The sequence below is a fragment of the Cokeromyces recurvatus genome (assembly GCF_025118155.1).
Source record: "Cokeromyces recurvatus strain NRRL 2243 chromosome Unknown BX663scaffold_10, whole genome shotgun sequence".
In the NCBI taxonomy this organism is placed as follows: domain Eukaryota; kingdom Fungi; phylum Mucoromycota; class Mucoromycetes; order Mucorales; family Mucoraceae; genus Cokeromyces; species Cokeromyces recurvatus.
Window position 1 is genome coordinate 478,465 of NW_026251396.1, and position 20,977 is coordinate 499,441.

General features: G+C 30.3%; 12 protein-coding genes across 12 annotated transcripts; 7 read left to right on the top strand and 5 right to left on the bottom strand.

Annotated features, from left to right (window-relative positions):
* Positions 1 to 1,490: 1,490 nt before the first annotated feature.
* On the bottom strand, positions 1,491 to 1,976 carry BX663DRAFT_485729 (uncharacterized protein; the record flags this gene model as incomplete). The annotated part of the gene is made up of 3 exons (XM_051524631.1): positions 1,491 to 1,515; positions 1,554 to 1,691; positions 1,819 to 1,976. 3 exons carry the CDS (start codon positions 1,974 to 1,976, stop codon positions 1,491 to 1,493), a joined length of 321 nt encoding a protein of 106 aa, XP_051383588.1.
* Positions 1,977 to 2,814: 838 nt separating this feature from the next.
* Positions 2,815 to 2,970, top strand: BX663DRAFT_433056 (uncharacterized protein; the record flags this gene model as incomplete). The annotated part of the gene is made up of 1 exon (XM_051522973.1): positions 2,815 to 2,970. A coding segment is annotated over one exon (156 nt), but the record flags the coding sequence as incomplete, so codon positions are not given.
* A 377-nt stretch (positions 2,971 to 3,347) lies between these two features.
* Positions 3,348 to 5,035, top strand: BX663DRAFT_35944 (kinase-like domain-containing protein). The gene is made up of 5 exons (XM_051522182.1): positions 3,348 to 3,488; positions 3,546 to 4,150; positions 4,237 to 4,356; positions 4,410 to 4,544; positions 4,640 to 5,035. The coding sequence occupies exons 1-5, from the start codon at positions 3,443 to 3,445 to the stop codon at positions 4,934 to 4,936; spliced, it is 1,203 nt and encodes a 400-aa protein (XP_051383590.1). The 5' UTR covers positions 3,348 to 3,442; the 3' UTR covers positions 4,937 to 5,035.
* An 84-nt stretch (positions 5,036 to 5,119) lies between these two features.
* On the bottom strand, positions 5,120 to 5,634 carry BX663DRAFT_433047 (histone methyltransferase; the record flags this gene model as incomplete). Its single annotated transcript, XM_051522972.1, has 2 exons — positions 5,120 to 5,293; positions 5,368 to 5,634. 2 exons carry the CDS (start codon positions 5,632 to 5,634, stop codon positions 5,120 to 5,122), a joined length of 441 nt encoding a protein of 146 aa, XP_051383591.1.
* A 15-nt stretch (positions 5,635 to 5,649) lies between these two features.
* Positions 5,650 to 6,872, bottom strand: BX663DRAFT_35946 (uncharacterized protein). Its single transcript, XM_051522183.1, has one exon. The coding sequence runs from the start codon at positions 6,675 to 6,677 to the stop codon at positions 5,844 to 5,846; it is 834 nt and encodes a 277-aa protein (XP_051383592.1). The 5' UTR covers positions 6,678 to 6,872; the 3' UTR covers positions 5,650 to 5,843.
* Positions 6,873 to 7,487: 615 nt separating this feature from the next.
* BX663DRAFT_507072 (Sodium/calcium exchanger protein-domain-containing protein) lies at positions 7,488 to 10,910 on the bottom strand. Its single transcript, XM_051527275.1, has 12 exons — positions 10,718 to 10,910; positions 10,524 to 10,652; positions 10,417 to 10,474; positions 10,263 to 10,312; positions 10,148 to 10,206; positions 9,706 to 10,079; positions 9,384 to 9,622; positions 8,515 to 9,307; positions 8,145 to 8,395; positions 7,999 to 8,043; positions 7,865 to 7,916; positions 7,488 to 7,804 (listed from the first exon to the last, which is right to left on the bottom strand). The coding sequence occupies exons 1-12, from the start codon at positions 10,817 to 10,819 to the stop codon at positions 7,560 to 7,562; spliced, it is 2,397 nt and encodes a 798-aa protein (XP_051383593.1). The 5' UTR covers positions 10,820 to 10,910; the 3' UTR covers positions 7,488 to 7,559.
* A 194-nt stretch (positions 10,911 to 11,104) lies between these two features.
* BX663DRAFT_507077 (uncharacterized protein) lies at positions 11,105 to 11,959 on the top strand. Its single transcript, XM_051527276.1, has 2 exons — positions 11,105 to 11,486; positions 11,575 to 11,959. Exons 1-2 carry the CDS (start codon positions 11,173 to 11,175, stop codon positions 11,732 to 11,734), a joined length of 474 nt encoding a protein of 157 aa, XP_051383594.1. The 5' UTR covers positions 11,105 to 11,172; the 3' UTR covers positions 11,735 to 11,959.
* A 1,364-nt stretch (positions 11,960 to 13,323) lies between these two features.
* BX663DRAFT_507079 (uncharacterized protein) lies at positions 13,324 to 14,619 on the top strand. Its single transcript, XM_051527277.1, has one exon. The coding sequence runs from the start codon at positions 13,363 to 13,365 to the stop codon at positions 14,596 to 14,598; it is 1,236 nt and encodes a 411-aa protein (XP_051383595.1). The 5' UTR covers positions 13,324 to 13,362; the 3' UTR covers positions 14,599 to 14,619.
* Positions 14,620 to 15,102: 483 nt separating this feature from the next.
* BX663DRAFT_485734 (uncharacterized protein) lies at positions 15,103 to 15,726 on the top strand (the record flags this gene model as incomplete). Its single annotated transcript, XM_051524633.1, has 3 exons — positions 15,103 to 15,144; positions 15,187 to 15,504; positions 15,706 to 15,726. 3 exons carry the CDS (start codon positions 15,103 to 15,105, stop codon positions 15,724 to 15,726), a joined length of 381 nt encoding a protein of 126 aa, XP_051383596.1.
* A 1,153-nt stretch (positions 15,727 to 16,879) lies between these two features.
* On the top strand, positions 16,880 to 18,213 carry BX663DRAFT_507087 (uncharacterized protein). Its single transcript, XM_051527278.1, has 7 exons — positions 16,880 to 17,064; positions 17,131 to 17,271; positions 17,327 to 17,347; positions 17,422 to 17,490; positions 17,589 to 17,624; positions 17,692 to 17,746; positions 17,804 to 18,213. The coding sequence occupies exons 1-7, from the start codon at positions 16,959 to 16,961 to the stop codon at positions 17,943 to 17,945; spliced, it is 570 nt and encodes a 189-aa protein (XP_051383597.1). The 5' UTR covers positions 16,880 to 16,958; the 3' UTR covers positions 17,946 to 18,213.
* Positions 18,214 to 18,444: 231 nt separating this feature from the next.
* BX663DRAFT_551308 (uncharacterized protein) lies at positions 18,445 to 19,251 on the top strand (the record flags this gene model as incomplete). The annotated part of the gene is made up of 3 exons (XM_051531271.1): positions 18,445 to 18,678; positions 18,752 to 19,063; positions 19,156 to 19,251. The coding sequence occupies 3 exons, from the start codon at positions 18,445 to 18,447 to the stop codon at positions 19,249 to 19,251; spliced, it is 642 nt and encodes a 213-aa protein (XP_051383598.1).
* A 334-nt stretch (positions 19,252 to 19,585) lies between these two features.
* On the bottom strand, positions 19,586 to 20,787 carry BX663DRAFT_507094 (optic atrophy 3 protein-domain-containing protein). Its single transcript, XM_051527279.1, has 6 exons — positions 20,650 to 20,787; positions 20,501 to 20,588; positions 20,348 to 20,430; positions 20,140 to 20,223; positions 19,885 to 20,065; positions 19,586 to 19,829 (listed from the first exon to the last, which is right to left on the bottom strand). Exons 1-6 carry the CDS (start codon positions 20,682 to 20,684, stop codon positions 19,734 to 19,736), a joined length of 567 nt encoding a protein of 188 aa, XP_051383599.1. The 5' UTR covers positions 20,685 to 20,787; the 3' UTR covers positions 19,586 to 19,733.
* Positions 20,788 to 20,977: the final 190 nt, after the last annotated feature.

Below are 20,977 nucleotides of genomic sequence, written 5' to 3' on the forward strand. Positions count from 1 at the left end.
AAGGCAGTAATTGTTATGATTGCAGTCGTCCTTATAACTAAGTTAATAGAGATAAATCATCATTTATTTACATAATAAAAAGGTGATTCAAATAAAACTAGTATATTGTACTTCACAGCATAATATTCATTCTACAACATTCAGTTTTAATAACAGCCATTGTTAGAGTATTCGAGCACTAATAATAACTATATACATAATTCAAACAGGATTACGACTGTTATATTTAATTGCATAATTATTTATATATGCGTCTATAATGTTGAATATTGTTATGTAATAACATCTTAGAGGATGATGATAATAATAGTAGTGGCATATAAATGATTGATATTATTGTTATAGCTGGAATATTCACTGTGAATTAATATGAACGCGTTGCTTACCCCAGAAATTATATATAGTAGCAGCGACAGTTAAAGGAGAAAAAAGATAAAATATATATTATTGCATGCAGGATTATTAGGAGACTGACAACATTTACACATAATGCAAATCATACTCCTATTAATATCACTTATTTTGAAAAAAAAACATATAAATATCCCTTCTATTATTTTTTTTTTTGTACAATTTTTGTATTCTTTTTCTCTGTTTTTTCTTTCCTTATCTTTTGCATTTAAAATACCCTTATTTTTTTTTCTTTCTTTAAATTAAAATGCTATGTTCAACAACTACTGTAAATCACGCCGTATTCAAACGTGTCAACTGTGTGTGGAAAGCAGTAGATTCAAGAACTCTGAATCAAGAGATCTAGAAGAATTATTTCAAGAATGGAATGGGATAATTCACATTTGTAAAAAAATTGAATCGGAGTAAGGCTAATCAACTTCTTTTTTATAATTGCTACTAACAGCCCATTATTTTAGACGTATTTATGTACATTTTTCTAGTGATGAACTAGCTTCTGTACGTTATCACACTCGTGATAATGCTTCACTCGGAGGTGAACAAGTCCGTATTTTACCTGTTTTTGATGGTCTTCGTCCAGTACATTACGCACAACTACCAATCTCTTTCCCCCTTTGTCATGGTTGTAATATTTGTAACTTAATTCAATGAGATAAATAGTCATAATAGAATGTATATAGTGCACTTGTATGATACTTCTGTCTATAGACATATTAAGAATACATTTACTCTTGGGTAGAAAAAATGATTAACAAAAGTCCTACATCTAAAAATAAATCGTGTTCTACTGAATATAAATTTATAAAAATAACTTTGTAAGATAAACTGGGGTAATGCAAATACGCGTAAATAAGTGATTTCACTCAGAGTACACGTATTAGATTATAAAAATAAATATATATGCATACAAAAGATATGGATATAGATGTATAATAACTCTTAGTAATCATTCTCTATCTATCATTATATTATTACTCATTATCCTTATCCACAAAATATATAAATACTCTTACATTATTAACCTTTATTTTGGTATAATTGAATTGAGCTTAACTCTTAATAAACTATATTAACAAGTCTCAACGTGCTACTTCAGTCTCTTTTCTTTTATTTCTTATTTATTTTATTTTTTATATTCTTACCTGTAAACCACAACACCCTCCAGTACAGCACATAGGAGAAGTCTAACGTTAAACTTTTCATACAGCACACCGTTAGAGAGAAAATCGTCCTTAATCTCAGTTTTAGGGTACGCTTCAATAGATTGTGTATTCTGACAACTAGTAAATTTAATACCATAGAGATTTTTTGTTCCTCCGTAGAGATCATCGATTTGATCTTTGACAGAGATGTTTGGTACTTTTAAGATGTCTAAAAGACATGCACCATCAGCTTAGGTGTTGATACCAGAGTTTAGTGTGAACAACCTTCACTTCCAGGCTGGAATTCGAAGGATTCGAAAGCTGGGTAAAAAGAGAATCGGTATTGACGGCTGGATCCATGAGTGAATATTGTTTAGTTGGTAGTCGTTTAACGATATCATAGAGTACGATACGATTTTCCATTGAGAAACCCTCGCCCTGGGGTGTGGGGTGTTTGTTTTCATCGTGGGGTGTAATAATGGGTGGAGAGTTGCGCATAAAGGGAAAACTTATTCGCTTTATATAGGACATCTAATCAATTACTAATATGTAATTATATATCCAGGTTATCAAGTTCTAGTATAAATATACTAGCACTCCATGCAGTAATTAGTTCTGGATCTTTTTTTTTTTTTTTTTTTTTTTTTTTTTTTTTTTTTACTTTTTTGAAGGAGAAATAAATTTGCTTAGTTTTATCCCATTAAGCTTATTGCCCATACGATAAGTGAATTTCACAATTGGTATGTTTAACTCTAATGATTCATGACGTGTGACATCATATAGACAAGTTCATAGTTCTTTAGCCATTGTTTAGATGTAGATATGTGTACTAATATAACAGTAGTTATTTGCAGATCACCACACTGCTGACTTTTCATTGCTCAATTCCTCGAACTTGCCAGTTAACTGATTTAAGGCTTGATCAACATTGATAGAGGGATTCTTGTCTAGTGATGCTATCATTTAACTTCTAGCAATCGCCTCGAGTTTTAGGTAAGAAAAAACGAATCTGGATTATTCTTGTACTGATTCCACCAACGCTGACCTGTTTTCTCATAAATATTAGATATATTTTCTGGCCACTAGCATATATATACATATATATATATTTTAGGTGCTTTGACTAGCATATGCAAAATAAAGTTCATTATCATAATCTGAGTAGTTGATATGCTCTTTCTTCTTCTTGGCCAGTAGAGCATCCGTGGTAGACTCTTCTAAACTTTGAGGTTTGCTTGCCAACTCGGTTTCGAAATATTTCTATAAAGTAACAGCCTTTAAAATGGACTTACAATACGACGGACAATATCAAATGATCGAGTTTAACAGTTTTTTCGTTGTAAGAAATAACATTGATGACTTTAAGCTTGTCCCAGGTGTCACGGAGAAGATGTATCAACCCCAGGTAAAAATATAATATTGATCCAACAATTACCCATACAAAAGGTGATATTCTAACTATTTAAAAAATAGGCCATCATTCAGGGCACACTTGGACAATTTGTTTTTGCATTAACTGACGACCTGTTTTGTTTTTTTATAACCGCCGCCAATTTCATTTTTCTGTGACCGACAAATACTTTTTTTTTGTAACCGGACAATATCCACCAGCCAGACTGTACCCCCCCCCCATTATATTAAATAAAATTGTTAGCAGTTGGAATATTCAATAAGCAGCAGCTTGTCAAATGTTTAGACTAGAACTAAGTGGGAAATATTTTCGGAGTAGTAGTGTGCCAGCTATTTAATGAAAACAAAGACATGTATAACATTGAATAAATATCTCTTTTTCCTTTTTTTTTTTCTTTTCTTTCTTTCTGTTTTTTTCTTTACTTTTTATTATTTTACCTTTCCCCCTTTTTTTTTACATATAAATAAATAAAGAAAGAATGGGAGCTTTATGTTGTAAACTAGATGAAATAGATGCTTCTCAAGGTTATTATGATGATTCAATTTATATGGAATAATAAAATTCATATGCATTTAAAATAGGTCCTGAACTTGAACATTTTCATTTATTAAAAATGATTGGACAAGGAACGTTTGGCAAAGTGAGAATAGTTCAACATAAACAAACTAAAAAGAAATACGCTTTAAAATACATGGATAAATCAAAATGTATTCAACAAAGAGCTGTTCATAATATTCTATTTGAACGTGATTTATTAGAATGTATAGAGTATCCATTCATAACGAATATGAGATACACATTCCAAGATGATGAAACACTTTTTATGGCTCTAGACCTTATGTTAGGTGGTGATTTACGTCAGGGATTAAATAAACAACATTTATTTAATGAGCTTCAGGTGAGACATCATGTAGCTACTATCGCTTTGTCTTTACATTATCTTCATAAGCAACATATTGTGCACAGAGATGTGAAACCCGATAATATTCTTTTAGATAAAAGAGGGTATGCTCATCTAAGTGATTTTAATATCGCTGTACAACTTACACCCACTCAACCTTTTTCGTGGTCTATCGCAGGTACAACGGCTTATATGGCTCCCGAAATATTAGCCCGAAAAGGTTACTCGACCTGTGTAGATTGGTGGAGTTTAGGCATTGTCACTTATGAACTTTTATTTGGCACGGTACATGAAACAAGTTTATCATGAATTGTAACCAATTGTTTCCTTTTTATTAATAATAATAATAATATTATTATTATTGTTTGTAGCGTCCATTCACGGCACAATCAAAAGAAGCTTTATCTCATGCTATAATACATGATCCTCTTGTATTTCCTGATAATGTATATGAAACTGTATCAAGAGAATGTATTGATGTCATTACTGGTGTAAGTTTTTTTTTTTTTTTCAATTATTATTCACTTACCACGACATAAAATAGTTGCTGGACAAATCACCTTTTCAACGTTTAGGTTGTAATACAAATGGATTTGAGAAATTTAAAAGACATCCCTGGTTTCATGGTCTAGATTGGGATTTATTAGAACGTAAACAACTACATCCAAACATAGACAATGTAAATCCCATTATTATTTTTTTTTTGTTCTAATATCATATGATATTGACTATTCTTATTTTATTTTATTTATTTATTTATTTATCTTTGTTTAGAAACATCTATTGTCACGTCAACAACAAACTTCAAGAATCCAAGAAGATAATTTAATATCCCATAAACGCACGATAAAAAGAACAAGTAGTTTATTAGATACAGGAAGTCCTGTTACAAAAGAAGCAAAATATCGAATACAATTGGAAGATGAATTTTTAAATTTTGATTATTCTCAACATCAAATGATTGAATCCAGTTTTCTAGAAAAGAAAAGAAACTCACTAAGAAAGCAATATGATCGACTAAAGCGTCTATCTCAAGAAATACCCATTCTATATCCACCTTATTCTGATTAAAAAAGACATATATTTATTTTGTACATATAACTCATTAAAAAAAAAACTTACTCTGTTGTATCCTATTTTAAGGAAGAAACAAGTGATCATTACACTGTAATGTCTTTGTCTATATAAATATATCTTTATTATACTCTCTTAAAAATAAGCAATTTATAAAGCAAATGAACCCTTCTATTTTTGTTATTTTATCATTCCTTTACAGAATTTACTACCGCAAAGACAATGAAATTGATTCAATTCTATAGATGTCCTATAATCATATGTAATCTCTTCTCCAGGTTCAATATCTCGAATAGCATAAATCACTACTTTTTTTTGATTATCAACTACAATCACTTTAACACTGCAATTTGGCTTGATTTTTTTTTTTTAAGAAAAAAAAGAAGGAGAGTTACTATTAAGTTCATTATGATGATCATTATACATACTGCACAACAATGGTTAATAAATCGAGCCTTATTTCCTTTCTTAGTTGAATCAATAATAGTATCATATTCTACTCTAAATAAAAAATGACCTCCTCCTATCCCACATCGAGCATATCGTCTTTTAGCTACCTGTCGATGAATGATCTCACCTACATATTCAAGTACAAAATCATTAGCATGAATCAATTCCTCTGTGTAGAGTCCCCAGCCATGAATATGTGATTTTTGAAGTACAAGTCGTTTCTTTTCAAGTTGTTTATATTTCATCACATCCATCTCCTTTGTATTGCTAATTGGTAAACAACGATACTCATTTGATCCTCTTGACTCTAGATAATGGTTATGAGTAGCAGTAGTAGTAGTAGCATTATTATTATTATGCAAAGTATAAGGTTTAAGAGTAGGAATTCTATAATAGCCTTTAGTTCGTGAAGACTGTGACATATTGTATCCTTCCTTTTCCAATTTTTCAAGTGCTATACAATTATGTGAGTGACCAATAGGATCATATATGTATGTATGTATATATATATACCATCGTGAATGGCTTTGGTAGAATTAGGGTCTAATTTTTCAGTAATGGCGATTTGTAAATATATCAAATCTTCAACATCTTTTGCTTGATAAAATGGGTCACACTCTTTATTTAGTTCTGTTAATAATAATAAAGACTTTTCTTCTTCTTCTTCTTCTTCTGTAGGCTTATCATCTATATCTTGTAATATCTTTTCTAATATGGGTGTCTCATTACAATCTATCATTCGAGTTGAATTCAGTTTATCATCTGGTTTTGTCATCATACATGGTCTTTTACGATTCGTATTCACTGATTTCTTTTTTAAAGGGTATAATAAAACTGCTTTCCTTTCTTTCGTAGCCACCATCGTTTTGGTTCTCTTCTTGAACATAGAATGATAGTCATCACTCTCATTATCTAATTTACTTTTTAAAGGAAATTTGCCATTATTTCTTGCATCTTCTTCTATCCTTTGTGTTCCCGAATAAAAAGTGGTTGATGAATGACACATGTCATTTTCTTTATTCACAGTGCTACTTAGAGTTGAACCTCTTTTATGCTGCAGAGCTGCTAACTCACTAGAACGATGATGCAAGTTTTGTGGTGTATAAACAGATAATTCATTGAAATTTGTTAGAGGAAGATGATTCTTTGTCTTAGTGTTCAAATTGGATTTCAGATTTTTAAAAAAGGTATTAATACAAGGTGTAGTGATTAAGGTTTTAATATCCTTTAATAAAGTATCTGCTAACTCATTCAATAAGATTTCCTTTGCATGGTCATAAGGATGCATAGACGTCCTATCTATCAGTGAAGAAGGATAAACAAGAGTAGATGTTGATGACTATTATGATGATAAAGTGTGATTAGATTGTCTTGTCTTTAAGTATACCTTATTATATAATACAAACAACTTTTCTCCTTTCTTCTTTATCAGCAGGACTATTATCCCATTGAGTAATTTGATTTTCTTGAATACTATCAGCTTAAGAAAAAAAAAAAAAAAAAAGAGAGAGAAAGAGAGAGACAGACAGAAGAAATGTTATTATATGAAATAGAATAAGAGTTTCTAATTTTACTTGTTGAACCCCATTCAAATTTCATTGAATGAGAAATTAAAGTACGTTTCCCATTTCCATAATGGATAGCATGTATAGCAGAGGTATCTTTATCAAATATAACTTTGACCTTATCTATAGTCTTGTCAATATTTTTAATAACCTCAATCTGATGAATCGAACCATATTCAGCAACAAGTACATTAGTAATTTGTGAATCAGTGCAATGAGGTAAAATGTTGGACAAAATGACAGTCCTCTTATTACTTTGTTTAGGTAAAGAAGATGACACCTACAGACAAATCGTATTTTTTTTTTTATAAGAGAATTGTTTAATGTTATAATTTGTCAACAATTTCACCTTTTCATACTGGATTACATTTAAAAAATGACTATTATTATCCGCATGTTTATACCCTGAAAGACGTGGATCTGTTGGCTTGCCTTCTAACACAGATTGATAGTGTAGAATAGGATGAAGAGCTTGCTTTATTGGATTTGGATCAAGTTCAGGATCATAAATAACCTTGTAATTACGATTCAACATGTTAAAGAAGAAGAAGAAAAAAAAAGGAAATATTTGCATAAATTATAATAAATATTTATTTATCTTTTGTTTAAAAAGTGTGAAATTCCAGTAATAAATTAAATATAGTGCAAGTTGAATAAACAATGATCATCCACCAACCTAAATGTTTTGTAATATGATATCCATTTATATTAACTACTAATAAAGTACTTATTAGAACAGCAATTAAGCCTGCACAAGAAATTAAAATGCTAGGTGCAATATCTAATTCATAAGGTTTCCCTGTTATCCATGTTTGATATGTAGATGAAATCCCAATGCCAAGTACCATATCTTGTTTAAAAAAAAAAAAAAAGGATTAGTATTCATATAAATAGTTACGTATATATTTACTTAGTAAGGGCCCTGCATAACAAGCAGATATAGCCATTGTAGGGAATCCCATCTAAATTATTAAATTAATTTATCCCATCTATTAAAAAAAAAATAGCTATTCATATGTATGTATGTATATATGTATACGTTACTTTGGCAATAGCGGTATTAGCTACCAAGTCACCTACACTGTTACCCTAATGATAATAGAGATAGGGTGAGTTAAATAGATAATAATGAATGAAGCTTATATGTATAAACATTAGTTTTTTTTTTTTTTTTTTTTTTTTTTTTTTACCAGCGCAAAGATAGTTAAACCCATAATAGCTTCACTAACGTTAAATATAGCACCCAAGGCTTGTAATAATCCAACCATTTCATTTGCTAATAAAAAAATCCAATTCAGTGCAATATAAAATCCTACAATTGATAACGTCCAATACCATTTAGGTGCTTCATCCACTTTTGTTTTATAAAATATAAAAATAGATAGTAGGCATCCAATTAAGAATCCCAGAAAGATAAATTTAATGTTTATAAACCCGTTTACTATTGAAAGAAAAAAAAGCAAAAAAAAATTAGATATCTTTCTTTCTTTCTTTCTTACTTTCTATTAGAATAAATAGCAGTAGTGGTACTTTTATATATATATATATATACTACATTACATGCCAAGACAGATGTCACAAATGTGATTGCGCATATGGCTTGTATAGCTACTAGCCAACGACACCAACTCGTCTGAGAGATCTCTTCTTCTATAAGAAAATCTTCTTCAGATAAACTATGTTCTGGTACAGTTAAATAACTCTTAGAGGTAGGAAGGATAGGTGAAGGTACAACAAGAACCTGTGGTGTTGTATCGGATTCTTCTGCTATCACTTCAATATCATCAATCTTTATATTTGTTTCTTCTACAACAGGTAATGTCAAAGTAAAGATAAGCACGAGAGGAAGAGCTACTAGGGCGCTTAATTTTGCAAAAGTCGTTTTCGAATTCCAGTCTTGTAATGTCGGGAATAAAATACAACGAATATCATCTAGTAAAATAGAGAAAGCCATAGAATTCTTTAATTTTGAATAATAACTATTTTGCTGTTTTGGAAGAGGAAAACAAGATTCATGATGATGATTGTCTTCTTGATTAGGTGGGGCAAGTCTTATTTCAGGGACGAGTAAATCATCAGCTGTAGGATGAACTAGTACAGGAGATAATAAATGATTCTGCTGACTGGTAGAGATATATGCAAAATAATCATGAGTGCCTGTAGGACTATATGAACTTTCAGGGGTTCTAGAAATAGGATGAGCGGCAGATGAAGAATGATCTACATTCTCTTGTTCTCTTGTAATAGATAAACAAGGAACCGATGTGTGTGTAAATCTTGAATGATGTCTCTTATCTGTATAGAGTTGAGTACTACTATTTGCTCGTTTTATACTAGCTACTTGTTCTTGAAACTTGATATATATATATATATACAATAGGAATTATATTAGAATACATGTCATTTTGTATAACATGCAAAATAGATACCTCAATTGCACTGAAAAGTGATGTTCTCATGCCAACTCGTGGAGATAATGAATGCCTATATAAACGAGATGAGATTGAACCATTTGTACTCGTTGCATGTGGAAAATCAGTATGTAACGATGATCTACAAGATCGATAGGATGAACTAGACGAAATGGGTCGAATAATATGTCCAAGATGATCTTGAGATTGAAATTCATGAGTTTGTGGAATATCTAAATGAGGAGTTCTATTATCAACTGTTATAAAAAAAAGAAAAAGAAAAAGAAAAAGAATGAATATGCCATGTAATGGCGAAATGAGAAAAGACAAAAAAATTCACCTTGAGTCTCTTGTAAAAGTGCTGATGTCTCTGTTAACAAGTCATGCTGTTGTTGTTCTACAATAGACTTTGGTACTGCTGATGTTATTGTAGCTATTGCTCCTGAATATGCACCCAACACTACCACACCAACATAAGTAAAATAATAGCAAATTAATATGACGCCATGATACCAATAAATACGCTGATGATATACAATCCAAGTTAATATCATAATGGCACCTGTAAGAAATGTTGCATCTCGCATAAAAGTTATACGTTTTGATTGAAATGGACGAATGATTCCCATGCAGCCCGATACAACGGACACAATAAAAAATGCTGCACCAATAAGTTCTCCAACAGCCAATGAGCCTGATCCTGTATCCATAGCACTATACAACAAATTCAGTTATCTTCCCCTCTCCTCCTCCCCCTTTTTTTTTCTATTGCTTTTATTTACGTAAATGTACTGAATAGATCAGGACTTCCATTACCAAATGCAAGAATTGTTACACCGGCCTATGTACAGAAAAACAAAAATGAATACGGGATGACTGAAAATCATTTGAACTTACCATGCTTTCAGATAACTGTAATCTTGATGATATCGTTTGAAGATTTGGGCCTACACACATATATATTTAAATATTAGTTATGTCTATCGATCACTTTATTCTTTTTTTTTCTTCTTCTTCTTCTTCTATTTGTAAGCTATCTGTATATCCTTACAAAAGAAATCTGCGGCTACTACACTAACTGCACCAAATAAAAAGAATAATCCAGAAAACTACATAAAGTTAATAAATAATATTACATTGAAACTAGTCTCTATTTACAAGAATAAGAACACTCAATGGACGCCAAATCTGAGTGCAGTAATAAAATTTTAGAAATACTCCACTAAAGCCATGACAAGCTGCAGTTACAAAAGCACATTGATTTTCATGATTTTCTATATCCACACACTACCAGAAAGTGAAGTTAAAAAGAAAAAGAAAAAAAAACAAACTTATATAATAACTCAACTTACCGTTTTATGGTGTTGAAATGTCACTGACAGAGGCACTAATAGTGATGCTGATACAATACATGGAAATAAAAACAATATCCACCAAATTGAACGATGTGCCATATCTTATGTACAAGAAAGAAAGAAAGAAAGAAAGAAAAGGTATAAAAACTAAAAAAATAAAGAAGAGGATCTACGTATTTTGTTACCTCACTCCCCTCCCCCCTTAAAAAAAAAGAGAAAAAGAAAAAGAGGATAGTGTATGAAATAAATAAAATAAAATAAAAAGCATAAAATAAGCCACTATGAAGCATTTCAGGAAGCATAAAATTACATCACATTCTAAAATAGGAAATTTTAAAATGCTATTACCGCCTATTAATGAAGACTCTTTTGAAATCATTTTTTTTTTTTTTTTTTCATTTTTTTTTTTCTTTTTTCTTTAATTTTCTTTAATTTTCTTGGCAAACAAAATAATGAATAATAATAAACCACAAAACAAGTTAAATACAGCCGACATTGACGAGGGAGAACCACCACCATCTTATCAAGAAATTACTCCTACTAATCATCATTATCAATCATCATCGTCTAATTACTATCAATATAATAATCAAACAAGTCAATCAATATATCCTCAAGTACCTTCTCCATTACCTCAACAGCAAATCAGATATCAAACCATCGAGATACCCTATACAATTAGAGTTAATGAACAAATAAGACAACGACATAGAATTTATGAAAGTCGACGTTTTCCTTTAGCAGCCATTTTCTTTTTATTTGGATGGTATGTGAATACATTAAACTTATTTCAAAATAAACAAAAAAAAATATATATTTGTATAAAAATATATATAACAGAACATGTAAATTAGGTTTTGTCCTCCATTATGGTTCATCGGGGCTTGTTGTTGTGCAGGAAGTGGAAATGAATATGAATCCTTCTGGGGCAAAGTTAATTTTATCATGGCCATGACTTTAATTATTTCTTCCGTTATTTATTCTATGATTGTATTTCCTCAATATATATTTTAAACTTAATAAACTAACTAGCTAGCTACATAGCATTAATTTGTATAAAAAAGAAAAAAAAAAGATATATCTCACTAAATTGGTCGGAAAGATGTGATAAACAATTTGATGTGTCTATTTAACAAAGATGGGAGCAAGCCATGAGCGGCAGGAAGATGAAGAGATTCGGAATATTCCCTTATAAATTGTCTGAACAACGTCTAATGGGGTTAATGCTGCTGTTTGACGAAATATATCAAGGATTTGATTTTCACGTATCCAAACCCTCCTAATAAGATTGGTTTTCATTCTTGGATGTTTCCCATCAAAGTGAGAGGAGACTTGAATATCATGCAAAGCATTTCCCAAAAAAAAAAAAAAAAAAAAAAAAAAAAAAAAAAATGGATCAACTTATATCCATAGGTGTTAATTCCTGAAGGCTTTGATCGTCCACTTACTATCCACTTTTACACGCAGAAGCTTTGTCCACAACCAGAATAGGTTTCAACATTTAGTACCCTAAGTTAAAGAAACCTTAAACAATTAGAATTCTATAAAAAAAAACAAATTCATTAGAAGGATCTTTAGTGTATTTTCTCAATCTTTGGCAGTACTGGTACTTAATTTGGCAAATCAATCTATAATAGCAGATCGAATGTCTCTCCTGCTAGCCCAGTATTTATATTTATATATATGTGTATATACTAATAAACTACCAACTAATATATGACTTTCTACACTGCTTTTCCCATATCCAAAGCTTAAATAAAAACACCCAGGGCTATACATTTACTAAAACGCCGTGCTAGCGACCTTATGGTAAAGATTCTAATACCTTAGACGAACGCACCTTTAAAAGACACATAGTTAAGAAATTCTTAAAAAAAAAAAAAAGAAAAGAAAAAGAGAAGCTTATGCAACTACGAGATAGCTATCACTTCAGATTCCTCATTACTTGTCGATCTTATCTTACTATTGACCTTATATTCTAGCTGCGTAGGTCCTCTAGTAAATGTAGCTGTATCGATCGATTGTGTTTTGGTCTGTGTCCTGGTGATAATCTCGAATAGTGTATGTATCACGCGTACAATTATTGTAATTGATCACATGTTTCTGAATGCGAACATATACGCATTTCTTTATACTTGCTCATAACACCTGAAAATCTACTCTCCTTTTTTTTTTAGTCTCTTGCTTCAATGTAAGCCTAGTAGTTCCCAAGATATATCTGCTAGAGTTTATTGTTGGTTGATCCTTCATGAAATAGAGTATTTAGTATAAGATTTACACCCACACAGCAAAAAATTAATTGATTAGTTGTCCAACTAAACTTGACAGTATAATTTTCTTTCTATTTCTCCACTATCTTGCTTTTATCTTTTTTTTTTTACCTCGTGTCTCTTAAGAAGGTTTTTTTTTATGTGTATTTATATCTTGAACTGACATGGGTAATCCAATATGCCGCAGATATTATGCACTCATTGGCCATCTTAATTTTAATTTTTCTGAATCAATAAATAATAACGAAAAAAAAAAAAAAAAAAAAAAAAATTAATAATGGTGTTAATATTTTTATTGTCTTAATTGTTTTAAATCTCCTATTTTCTTTTTTTCTTCTTCTTCTTTTCTTTTTATTAAAAATAATAATAAGAATGCAATGGCTAAGATCAACAAAGCAAAAGCTTAAACAAAGTGGAACATGGATTAAAAGAAACAGAAGGTTAATGATAAATCTTGTAAAGTATGGAATTACAGCCATCTGTTTAGGAGCTATTTCCTTTTTCATACTTTGTCGTTTAGAAGTGAATGCACATGTCTATTTACGTAATTGGCTTTCACCACCACAACCTGTAGTTATAGAACCCTTATCAACTTGTTTTGATAAAATACCCAAAAACAGTTCATATTATCAAGGTAATCAAAAATTCACAGCTAATTTTGTACCAGGTCTTCCAGTTTGGGAAGCACACACCTGTTATGATTTTGCAGCCTTATTTAAGCCCTCAAGATACCCTAATCGAGGTGATCAATTATTTCATACTTATTGGTCTTTTAATTTAACAAATCAATTTGGAGAGAAGGAAGTCGCTAGTCTACGATCTTTTGCTGCTACACAAAATTCGAATCACACTCTTATTGTTTGGGTTCCAGCAGAGGATGAATCTCATTTAAAGGACTCGGAAAGTTGGAGATACCTTACACGATCTCAAAAGATGCAGGATCGTGTTATTTATAAAACAATTCAACCAAAGACACTTACTAAAGATACACCGATTGAACCCTTTGTTGATCATTGGCTAACACTTGTTCATAACGGTAATGATGGTAAAGGAAGAGATGATTTATTAAGAATGCTTGTTCTCTATAAATATGGCGGTATTTGGTTTGACATAAATACGATGTTTGTACGAAATCTTTCGCCTCTTTTTGAGCACGAATGGATCGCGCAAGGAAATTGTTTAACGGGTATGTTTGGGAACCCCTTTACAGGTGCTCTATTTCATTTTCATCAAAACTCGCCTTATGTTTGTGAAGTATTAGAAGGTGCTGCTGACCTGTTTAAGGCTCGTTTAAATGTGAATGAACAAACCCCTAAACGATATTTAATTACTGGACCAGAAATTTTTGGATCAAAACTTTATTATCGAATCTACAGAAGATTATTACATCATGGCATTAAACCTTGGTCTATCTTACCTTGGTGTTTTACTGACCCCTCTCAGTGTAAACATTCTAATTCTTTACCGAGCTTATTTTCCAATTCTCATTTTGATGAAAAGAGAGTGGGGCAAATATTTGCTTATCATTGGAAAAACAAATGGACAGCTAAGCCTGGTACAATTTTCAAATTTTTAGATTCTTTGCACAAAAAGAAAACTGATTGGTAAATTCTTCCCTCTCAACTTCACTTTTTTTTTTTTTTTTTTTTACTTTGTGAATGATATATTATATCTTCTCCGATTTAACAGATTTCAGATCAATAAATTATTGCACGTTCAAACTATTTATTTTATTTATTATTAAGAAAAATTTAAACCCAAATGAGCACGCATATCAAAATTGCCTGGGGGAAAGTTTTAATGAATTGGAAAAAAAAAGGAAAAGAAAAAGAAAAAGAAAAAAAACTTCCTTAATAGGCTCAAGGGGGGAATGGAAGGGAATCTGAAACTAAATAGCAGACTGGGGTTTAATAATAGAATCATCGGTTTATGATTGTTAAAGGCGTATAGATCCAAATCGAGGAACTTTTGATCTAAGGTTGTAAATGTTGGTGGCGTTTTTTTTTTTTTTTTAATGTTGGAAATGATTCCATTTCATATAATAAAAATTGTATGGTTGGCCAACGTATAGTCCGCTGACTGTAATGATCACGATGTTTAGCGGGGCGTGTCATGGGAAGCATATTTGATAAAAACAAAATAGCATCCATGATGGTAAATAGCAGTGACATATTAAGACATTCAATAACATGAAAGTTTAGTAAGAATCTGAATGAGATGGCAGATGCAGAAATTGGAAAAGTTATTGGGAAGCCTATGGGTACTGTGATGGGCTTACCGTCTACTATGTCTCACTGCCTTGCGATTATATCGTTTAAATTTGAAAAAAAAAAACAGCATATTGTTGAAAGCTATTCAAAAATAATCTCGAAAACAACATTCAATCAATTCATTATGAGAAGGGAAAATAGTATAGGAAAGATTGATGTAGGGGCCATTTCAGCATTGTACCTGATGAAACATGGGATAAGCCTTTACAATAACAACGAAAAAATTGTTATCGTATTCTTCTGTGTAAGTGTCGATATAATGTTGAGAGCCCATAGTTAAGAATTAATTTTGAAAAAATTAAGACGATTGTATGTCTTTTTTGTGCTTTTTTAAGCTCTTTTTTTTTTTTTGTTTTACATTTGCTAATCAAGTATTTTGCACGTATAGCAGTTCATAGAATATAGTACTTTTTCATCATTTAAAACTGTATATACGCATTTATAGATTTATATGATTAAATTTTAATTGAAATGTATTAAATAATGACTGTTTTAAGTATAAGCCTGAGGGCTATATAAGCCTCAAAAAATGATAGTGAATGTTTGATTCATCTTTGACAGTTCTCAGCGGATATATGTTTTGCTAATTCTACTATTCATCTTGTAAGATTGTCGGTTGATACCAGTTTATCCTTCCCAATATCTGTCTTCAACTTGGACTAAAAACCTCAATGAACAGTAGTGTTTCTTGCTTCTTAAAGAACTATTGCTGCACTATTATTAAAAAAAAATTTAACTAAGGATTTTGTATAATATTTCTTCAATTCTAGTATGAGGATTTATAATGTATGAGCACCTAACTTTTGGGAGGCGGGGAACATTTCTCATGATAATCAATGTATAACTTAATATTGTACTGAAATAATAAACATATCAGTATCTGCAGTAATTGCAAGTAACACATGTCATAATAATAAGTTTTAAAAGCTTTTCTATTTGTTCAAGATGATAATGGATGTACTGGCTTGAGCAATCCTTACTCTTGCTTTTCAATCCTCTCAACAGGTTTGGTTTTATTATTCAAATGGATGGAAGTAGAAATTGTAGTTTCTTGCTCAACAGTCGCCTTAGCTTCATTGTCTTATACAATACTTCTGTAGCTGTTAATAGTCATAATTCTAATAATCTTGGGTACATCTTTTATATATATATATGTATATATCTTTTGTTTACCGTCTAGATGTTATACACAATGAACGATAACATATAAATTACCCAGCTGATTCTAAACACTTATAGACACAAAAGTAGAGGTCTCATTACGAATATTAAATTAGTACATGCACTCGGAAGGCATTCTTATAAAGTTTTTTTGATGCAAAAACGATTTCTATAAAATGGAAAAAAAAATCCTGGGTACACAAATTAAGCGAAAAAAAAAATCTGTACAATGTTAATTTAAATAAAATTGCTTTTATTTATTCTTGGATAAATCATTCATGTTTGTATTAAACTTTATTTGTTTACCAATAATTATTATTTCTAAGGAAAAAAAAAAAAAGCCCTTAAAAAAAATACATTTTTGAGTAAAATTTATAGAAATAGATTTTTATTTCAAAGATCACCTTAAATAGACATAATTGCCAGAATTGTAAATAATTTTTCAAGAGCCGAAGTATCTCACATTGATAGGTAACATTTTAAAAATATCATTCCTTCACCTATTTTTTTTTCTTCATCATCATCATCATCATCATAATGGCCTTTTCAATGATTCATAAACTATTCATTTTATTTACCTTGGTAATGTTTGTTTTTGCGAATCCTGAATTAAAAATGGAACAACCTACAAAACTACTTGGTGGTAATATACAGAATTAAAAAAAAAAATAAAATAAAATAAAAGACATCTATTTATTATATAACATAGCTATCATTAGAAAACCTAAAATATGCAAACAAAAAGTATCTAGTGTTTCAACGGTGAAATTGCATTATCGAGCAAGAGCTTGGGGAGTTGAAGATTATTATGAAAATACGTATGGTGGTGAACCATATACGTTTACAATTGGTAAGTTAAAAATTGATAATCAAATAATGAAGGGGGCACTAATACACATATTTAGGTAAAGACACTATGTTAAAAGGTAAGAAGAATAAGGGAGAAGAGATAAAGATGAAGTTCAAAATATAAGTTTATAACAACTATTTATTTATCAAGGCTTGAAAGAAGGTATTTCTGGTATGTGTGTTGGTGAAATTCGAAGATTGCTTATTTCTGCAGATATGGGTAAAAAAAAAAAAAAAAAAAAAAAAAAAAAAAAAAAAAAAAAAAAAAAAAAAGAGGCATTATTTAGTATATATTTGTTAATTACTTTACTTATACAGCATATGGTCCTGCAGGCTTACCTAATATAGTACCAGGTATATATTAAATTTTAACAATGATAAGAAAGAAAGAAAACTTAGATAATTTTGGTTTGTTTTAAAGAAAATACAGCAGTTATATATGAAGTTGAGATGATTGATGTACAATCACCTTTTAGGTAAGTTAAGATTAGAATGAAATAGATACAACCAAAGATTTACGCTATTGTTTATAGCAATCCCTGGTTTTGGTTTGGATTAGCAGTTTTGGCTTGTGGCTTTATTTATAGTAACAGATTTACCAAAATGGCTGAAGCATCAAAATCTACTACATTCCTGGAACAAAAGGATCAAGAAAAGAGAACTAAAACTGAATAATGATAGAGTTTTAACCCCTATTATTCTTAATACAAAGTATATTAAATTACCTAATAATCCCTTTCATTTTTATATTAATATTATTCTTATACTTTCTCCTGTTCTTTATTATAAAGAATATTCAAATGTTTCATTTTGTTAATCCGCTTAAATTATTAATACAATTTTAAAATAAACAAAAAAGAGTAAATGATTCTAAGACAGTAATTAGAATAAATAAGCATATATTATTTAACCAATATTCTTTTTTTTCTTTCCTTTTTCTATTGCATCTTATATAAAAATGCTTATTTATAGATTGAATTGATCCTAATAAAGTTCTCGAACGCTAGTTATTTTTTTTTTCTTTTCTTTTTGATCTCTCTAATAAACCAAGTCCGCTTGCCCGCGGTGGAAATTATTATTCCCCTCTCTTTTTTTCATTTAAATAAGACTACTGAGTTTCTTGATTTTCTTTTCTTCTTTTTTTTTTTTCCTTTAATTCATTCAGTAATTGAATATGGCTTCTGTAGTTTTATCTAGTGTTTCTTCCACCATTGCACCTAATTCTGCTTCTCTTTCTGGTTGTAATTCAACTACTACTCCTCTTCCTTCTGGTGTACCTGTTATTTCTAACGATGATCTTCTTCCAAAAAAGGACAACAAGAACAAAAAGTCAAAGGATAAGAAAAAAAAGGCATCGAAGAAGGATAGTTCTGTAAAGAAATCAAAGGAATCCAAGCCTATTCGTCAGGTAAAAATGATGGGAATTTTTTATATAATCATTTCATAAAAACTAAATACATGTATATATATATATATATAAGGCTGTTGGTGTAATTGTAATTGATCCGGCTACACAAAAGATTCTCATGTTAGAAAGCAAAAAAAAGAAAGGAACCTATGTACTTCCTCGTGATGATTGCAAGACTAAGCCTACCGAAGAACATCCTGAACAAGCTGCGCTTCGTCTTTTACATGAAAAAGCAGGCGTGTCTACTAGTTACTTGTCTGCTCGTATTGGATCTTACTCTCAAGCAAATAAAAAGGGTAAAATAACCGCTCACCATTGGATGTATGAAGTTCATGGACCCACACTGCTTAAAACTTGGCCCAATTCTAATCGTCAGCGTGTCTGGGTAAGAAGTTCACTCAACATGTAAATTTTGGTAATGATTATGTAATGTAAATTAACTCGTGATCCTTTTTTTTTTGGGTAAATTTTTTTTAGGTCTCTTACGAAGAAGCTTTGAAGGCTACCGAAAATAAGCGTATGTCTCATCTTGCACTTGAAAGATGCTCTCTTGCAAGGACTATTATTTCTTAATTTTTTTTTATTATTATTATTCACTGTAAAACTATATTCCCTTCCTCTCTCTCTCTCTCTCTCTCCCTTTTCATTCTTTATCTTTTTTTTTTTCTTTGTTTCATTTATTTAATGAATCGATAGATGTTTTTTCATTTAATAAATGAGTTTTAATTCCCTTCTTCCAACAGAGGTATTATTTCATGCAAGCTGTACAAGCGATTACTCAATACACCTTTACCTTCTAGCTACTAGTTACTTAACCTAAATAACCTATCATTTAAACATAGTAACAGACTTGTTAATTATTATATTTGCATAAATGTCATACTCTATACATAGTAACAAGTCATTTATTTTATGTTCAAAAAAAAAAAAAAAGGGGGGGAGGAAATTTTTTACAGTCAGCAGCTGATAATAATTGGATAAAAATAAATAATTGGTTGACATAGACTAAAATAATATTCAATACTATAAGGATTATCGACGAGGTTTATAATGAACTAAAGCCCTTCTCCACTAATACCAGGAAGCTGTATAATAGTAGGTTGCTGTTGATATTCCGTATGACGTTTAAGCCCCATACTAACTGATAAAATCTATACACACATATATAAGAGATTTATCCCGAGTGATATTGTTTTATTTTGTTACCTCATCTAATATCTTTCTTAAATGCACATTATCTTCCTCTATTTGTTTTAATCTTGCTTCGTTTGTATGGTTTAATTCTCGTGCTTCCTCAAATAGTTCTGTTAATGTTTTGGTTCGATTTTCTAAGTTTTCTAATGCATCATCAACATAATTTCGCCGATTTTTTGCTGTTGCTCGAGATCTACACACAAAGTTCTTTTATTTTTTTGTCTACATAATATTGTGTGTGTGTGTATGTACGTGTGTATAATTTACCTCCAACTTTCAGCGATTATAACGGATGCAGCAACTGCAAATACAAACGCTTCACTTAGAAAGTTAGCACCACTTTCAATAGCTCTACAAATAGATAAATACTGATTAATTGATATAATGTAAATATGTTTATATAAGTGTATAAAAGGGAACAGATTATATGTAAGGAAATAGAGTTATTTTTTTTTTATTTTTGAACAATAAGTACCTGGCATCATTTAAAGGTCGAATTTTTTCTTTTTTATATCCTAGAAACTTCATTTTTAAAGTCATTTCTAAAGTATGCGATCCCTGTTCATCAAGACAATTATAAATAAGACTTATAGTCGAATATTATTGTTAGTTTGTATAGTTACTTTACTTGAGCTACATTAATACAAAATTCTTTAAATTTGGGGTGTTGCTTTGCTTGAGTTTTAATCGAATTGGCTACTGGCTTTGCTAATGTTCTTTTTATTTTATTTGTTAAGAGGTTAAATATATTTCCTAATTTTAAAACAATTGCTTTACTTGACTAGCAACGATGCAATTTTAATCGTACTCATATTTTGATAGATAAATAAATAAAAAATAAAAGCAAAAATAAAAAAAAAATGAGGGGAAAGAGGAATGAAAATTTATAGGACAAGGGTAAAAAAGACGAGCAAAGAAAATTATACCCGAAAAGGGAAAAATAGTTGATTATACATGCAAATATTTTTTTTTTTTTTTTTTGTAGATAATAATCGAGAGACGTTTAGCAGTTGAAGAAGATAAAGTACTTTCTACTAGAAGCTTTTGTACAATTTTACTCGTATCAAAACAACAAATTAATTTATTATTTTAACAAAGGGATTTT

Bases quoted from the DNA above. Each gene is read 5' to 3' on its own strand.
- BX663DRAFT_35944 (XM_051522182.1), top strand. From the start codon at position 3,443: ATGGGAGCTTTATGTTGTAAACTAGATGAAATAGATGCTTCTCAAG. The intron at 4,151-4,236 runs GTACATGAAACA...TATTGTTTGTAG, and splicing joins ATGAACTTTTATTTGGCACG to CGTCCATTCACGGCACAATC. The intron at 4,357-4,409 runs GTAAGTTTTTTT...GACATAAAATAG, and splicing joins GTATTGATGTCATTACTGGT to TTGCTGGACAAATCACCTTT.
- BX663DRAFT_35946 (XM_051522183.1), bottom strand. From the start codon at position 6,677: ATGCATCCTTATGACCATGCAAAGGAAATCTTATTGAATGAGTTAGCA.
- BX663DRAFT_507072 (XM_051527275.1), bottom strand. From the start codon at position 10,819: ATGGCACATCGTTCAATTTGGTGGATATTGTTTTTATTTCCATGTATT. The intron at 9,623-9,705 runs GTGAATTTTTTT...TTTTTATAACAG, and splicing joins ACTTTTACAAGAGACTCAAG to TTGATAATAGAACTCCTCAT. The intron at 8,396-8,514 runs GTAATGTAGTAT...TTCTTTCAATAG, and splicing joins TGTGACATCTGTCTTGGCAT to TAAACGGGTTTATAAACATT.
- BX663DRAFT_507077 (XM_051527276.1), top strand. From the start codon at position 11,173: ATGAATAATAATAAACCACAAAACAAGTTAAATACAGCCGACATTGAC. The intron at 11,487-11,574 runs GTATGTGAATAC...CATGTAAATTAG, and splicing joins ATTTTCTTTTTATTTGGATG to GTTTTGTCCTCCATTATGGT.
- BX663DRAFT_507079 (XM_051527277.1), top strand. From the start codon at position 13,363: ATGCAATGGCTAAGATCAACAAAGCAAAAGCTTAAACAAAGTGGAACA.
- BX663DRAFT_507087 (XM_051527278.1), top strand. From the start codon at position 16,959: ATGGCCTTTTCAATGATTCATAAACTATTCATTTTATTTACCTTGGTA. The intron at 17,348-17,421 runs GTAAGAAGAATA...TTATTTATCAAG, and splicing joins TAAAGACACTATGTTAAAAG to GCTTGAAAGAAGGTATTTCT. The intron at 17,747-17,803 runs GTAAGTTAAGAT...TATTGTTTATAG, and splicing joins GATGTACAATCACCTTTTAG to CAATCCCTGGTTTTGGTTTG.
- BX663DRAFT_507094 (XM_051527279.1), bottom strand. From the start codon at position 20,684: ATGAGTACGATTAAAATTGCATCGTTGCTAGTCAA. The intron at 20,224-20,347 runs GTACTTATTGTT...ATCTATTTGTAG, and splicing joins CGACCTTTAAATGATGCCAG to AGCTATTGAAAGTGGTGCTA. The intron at 19,830-19,884 runs GTAACAAAATAA...ATGTGTGTATAG, and splicing joins TAAGAAAGATATTAGATGAG to ATTTTATCAGTTAGTATGGG.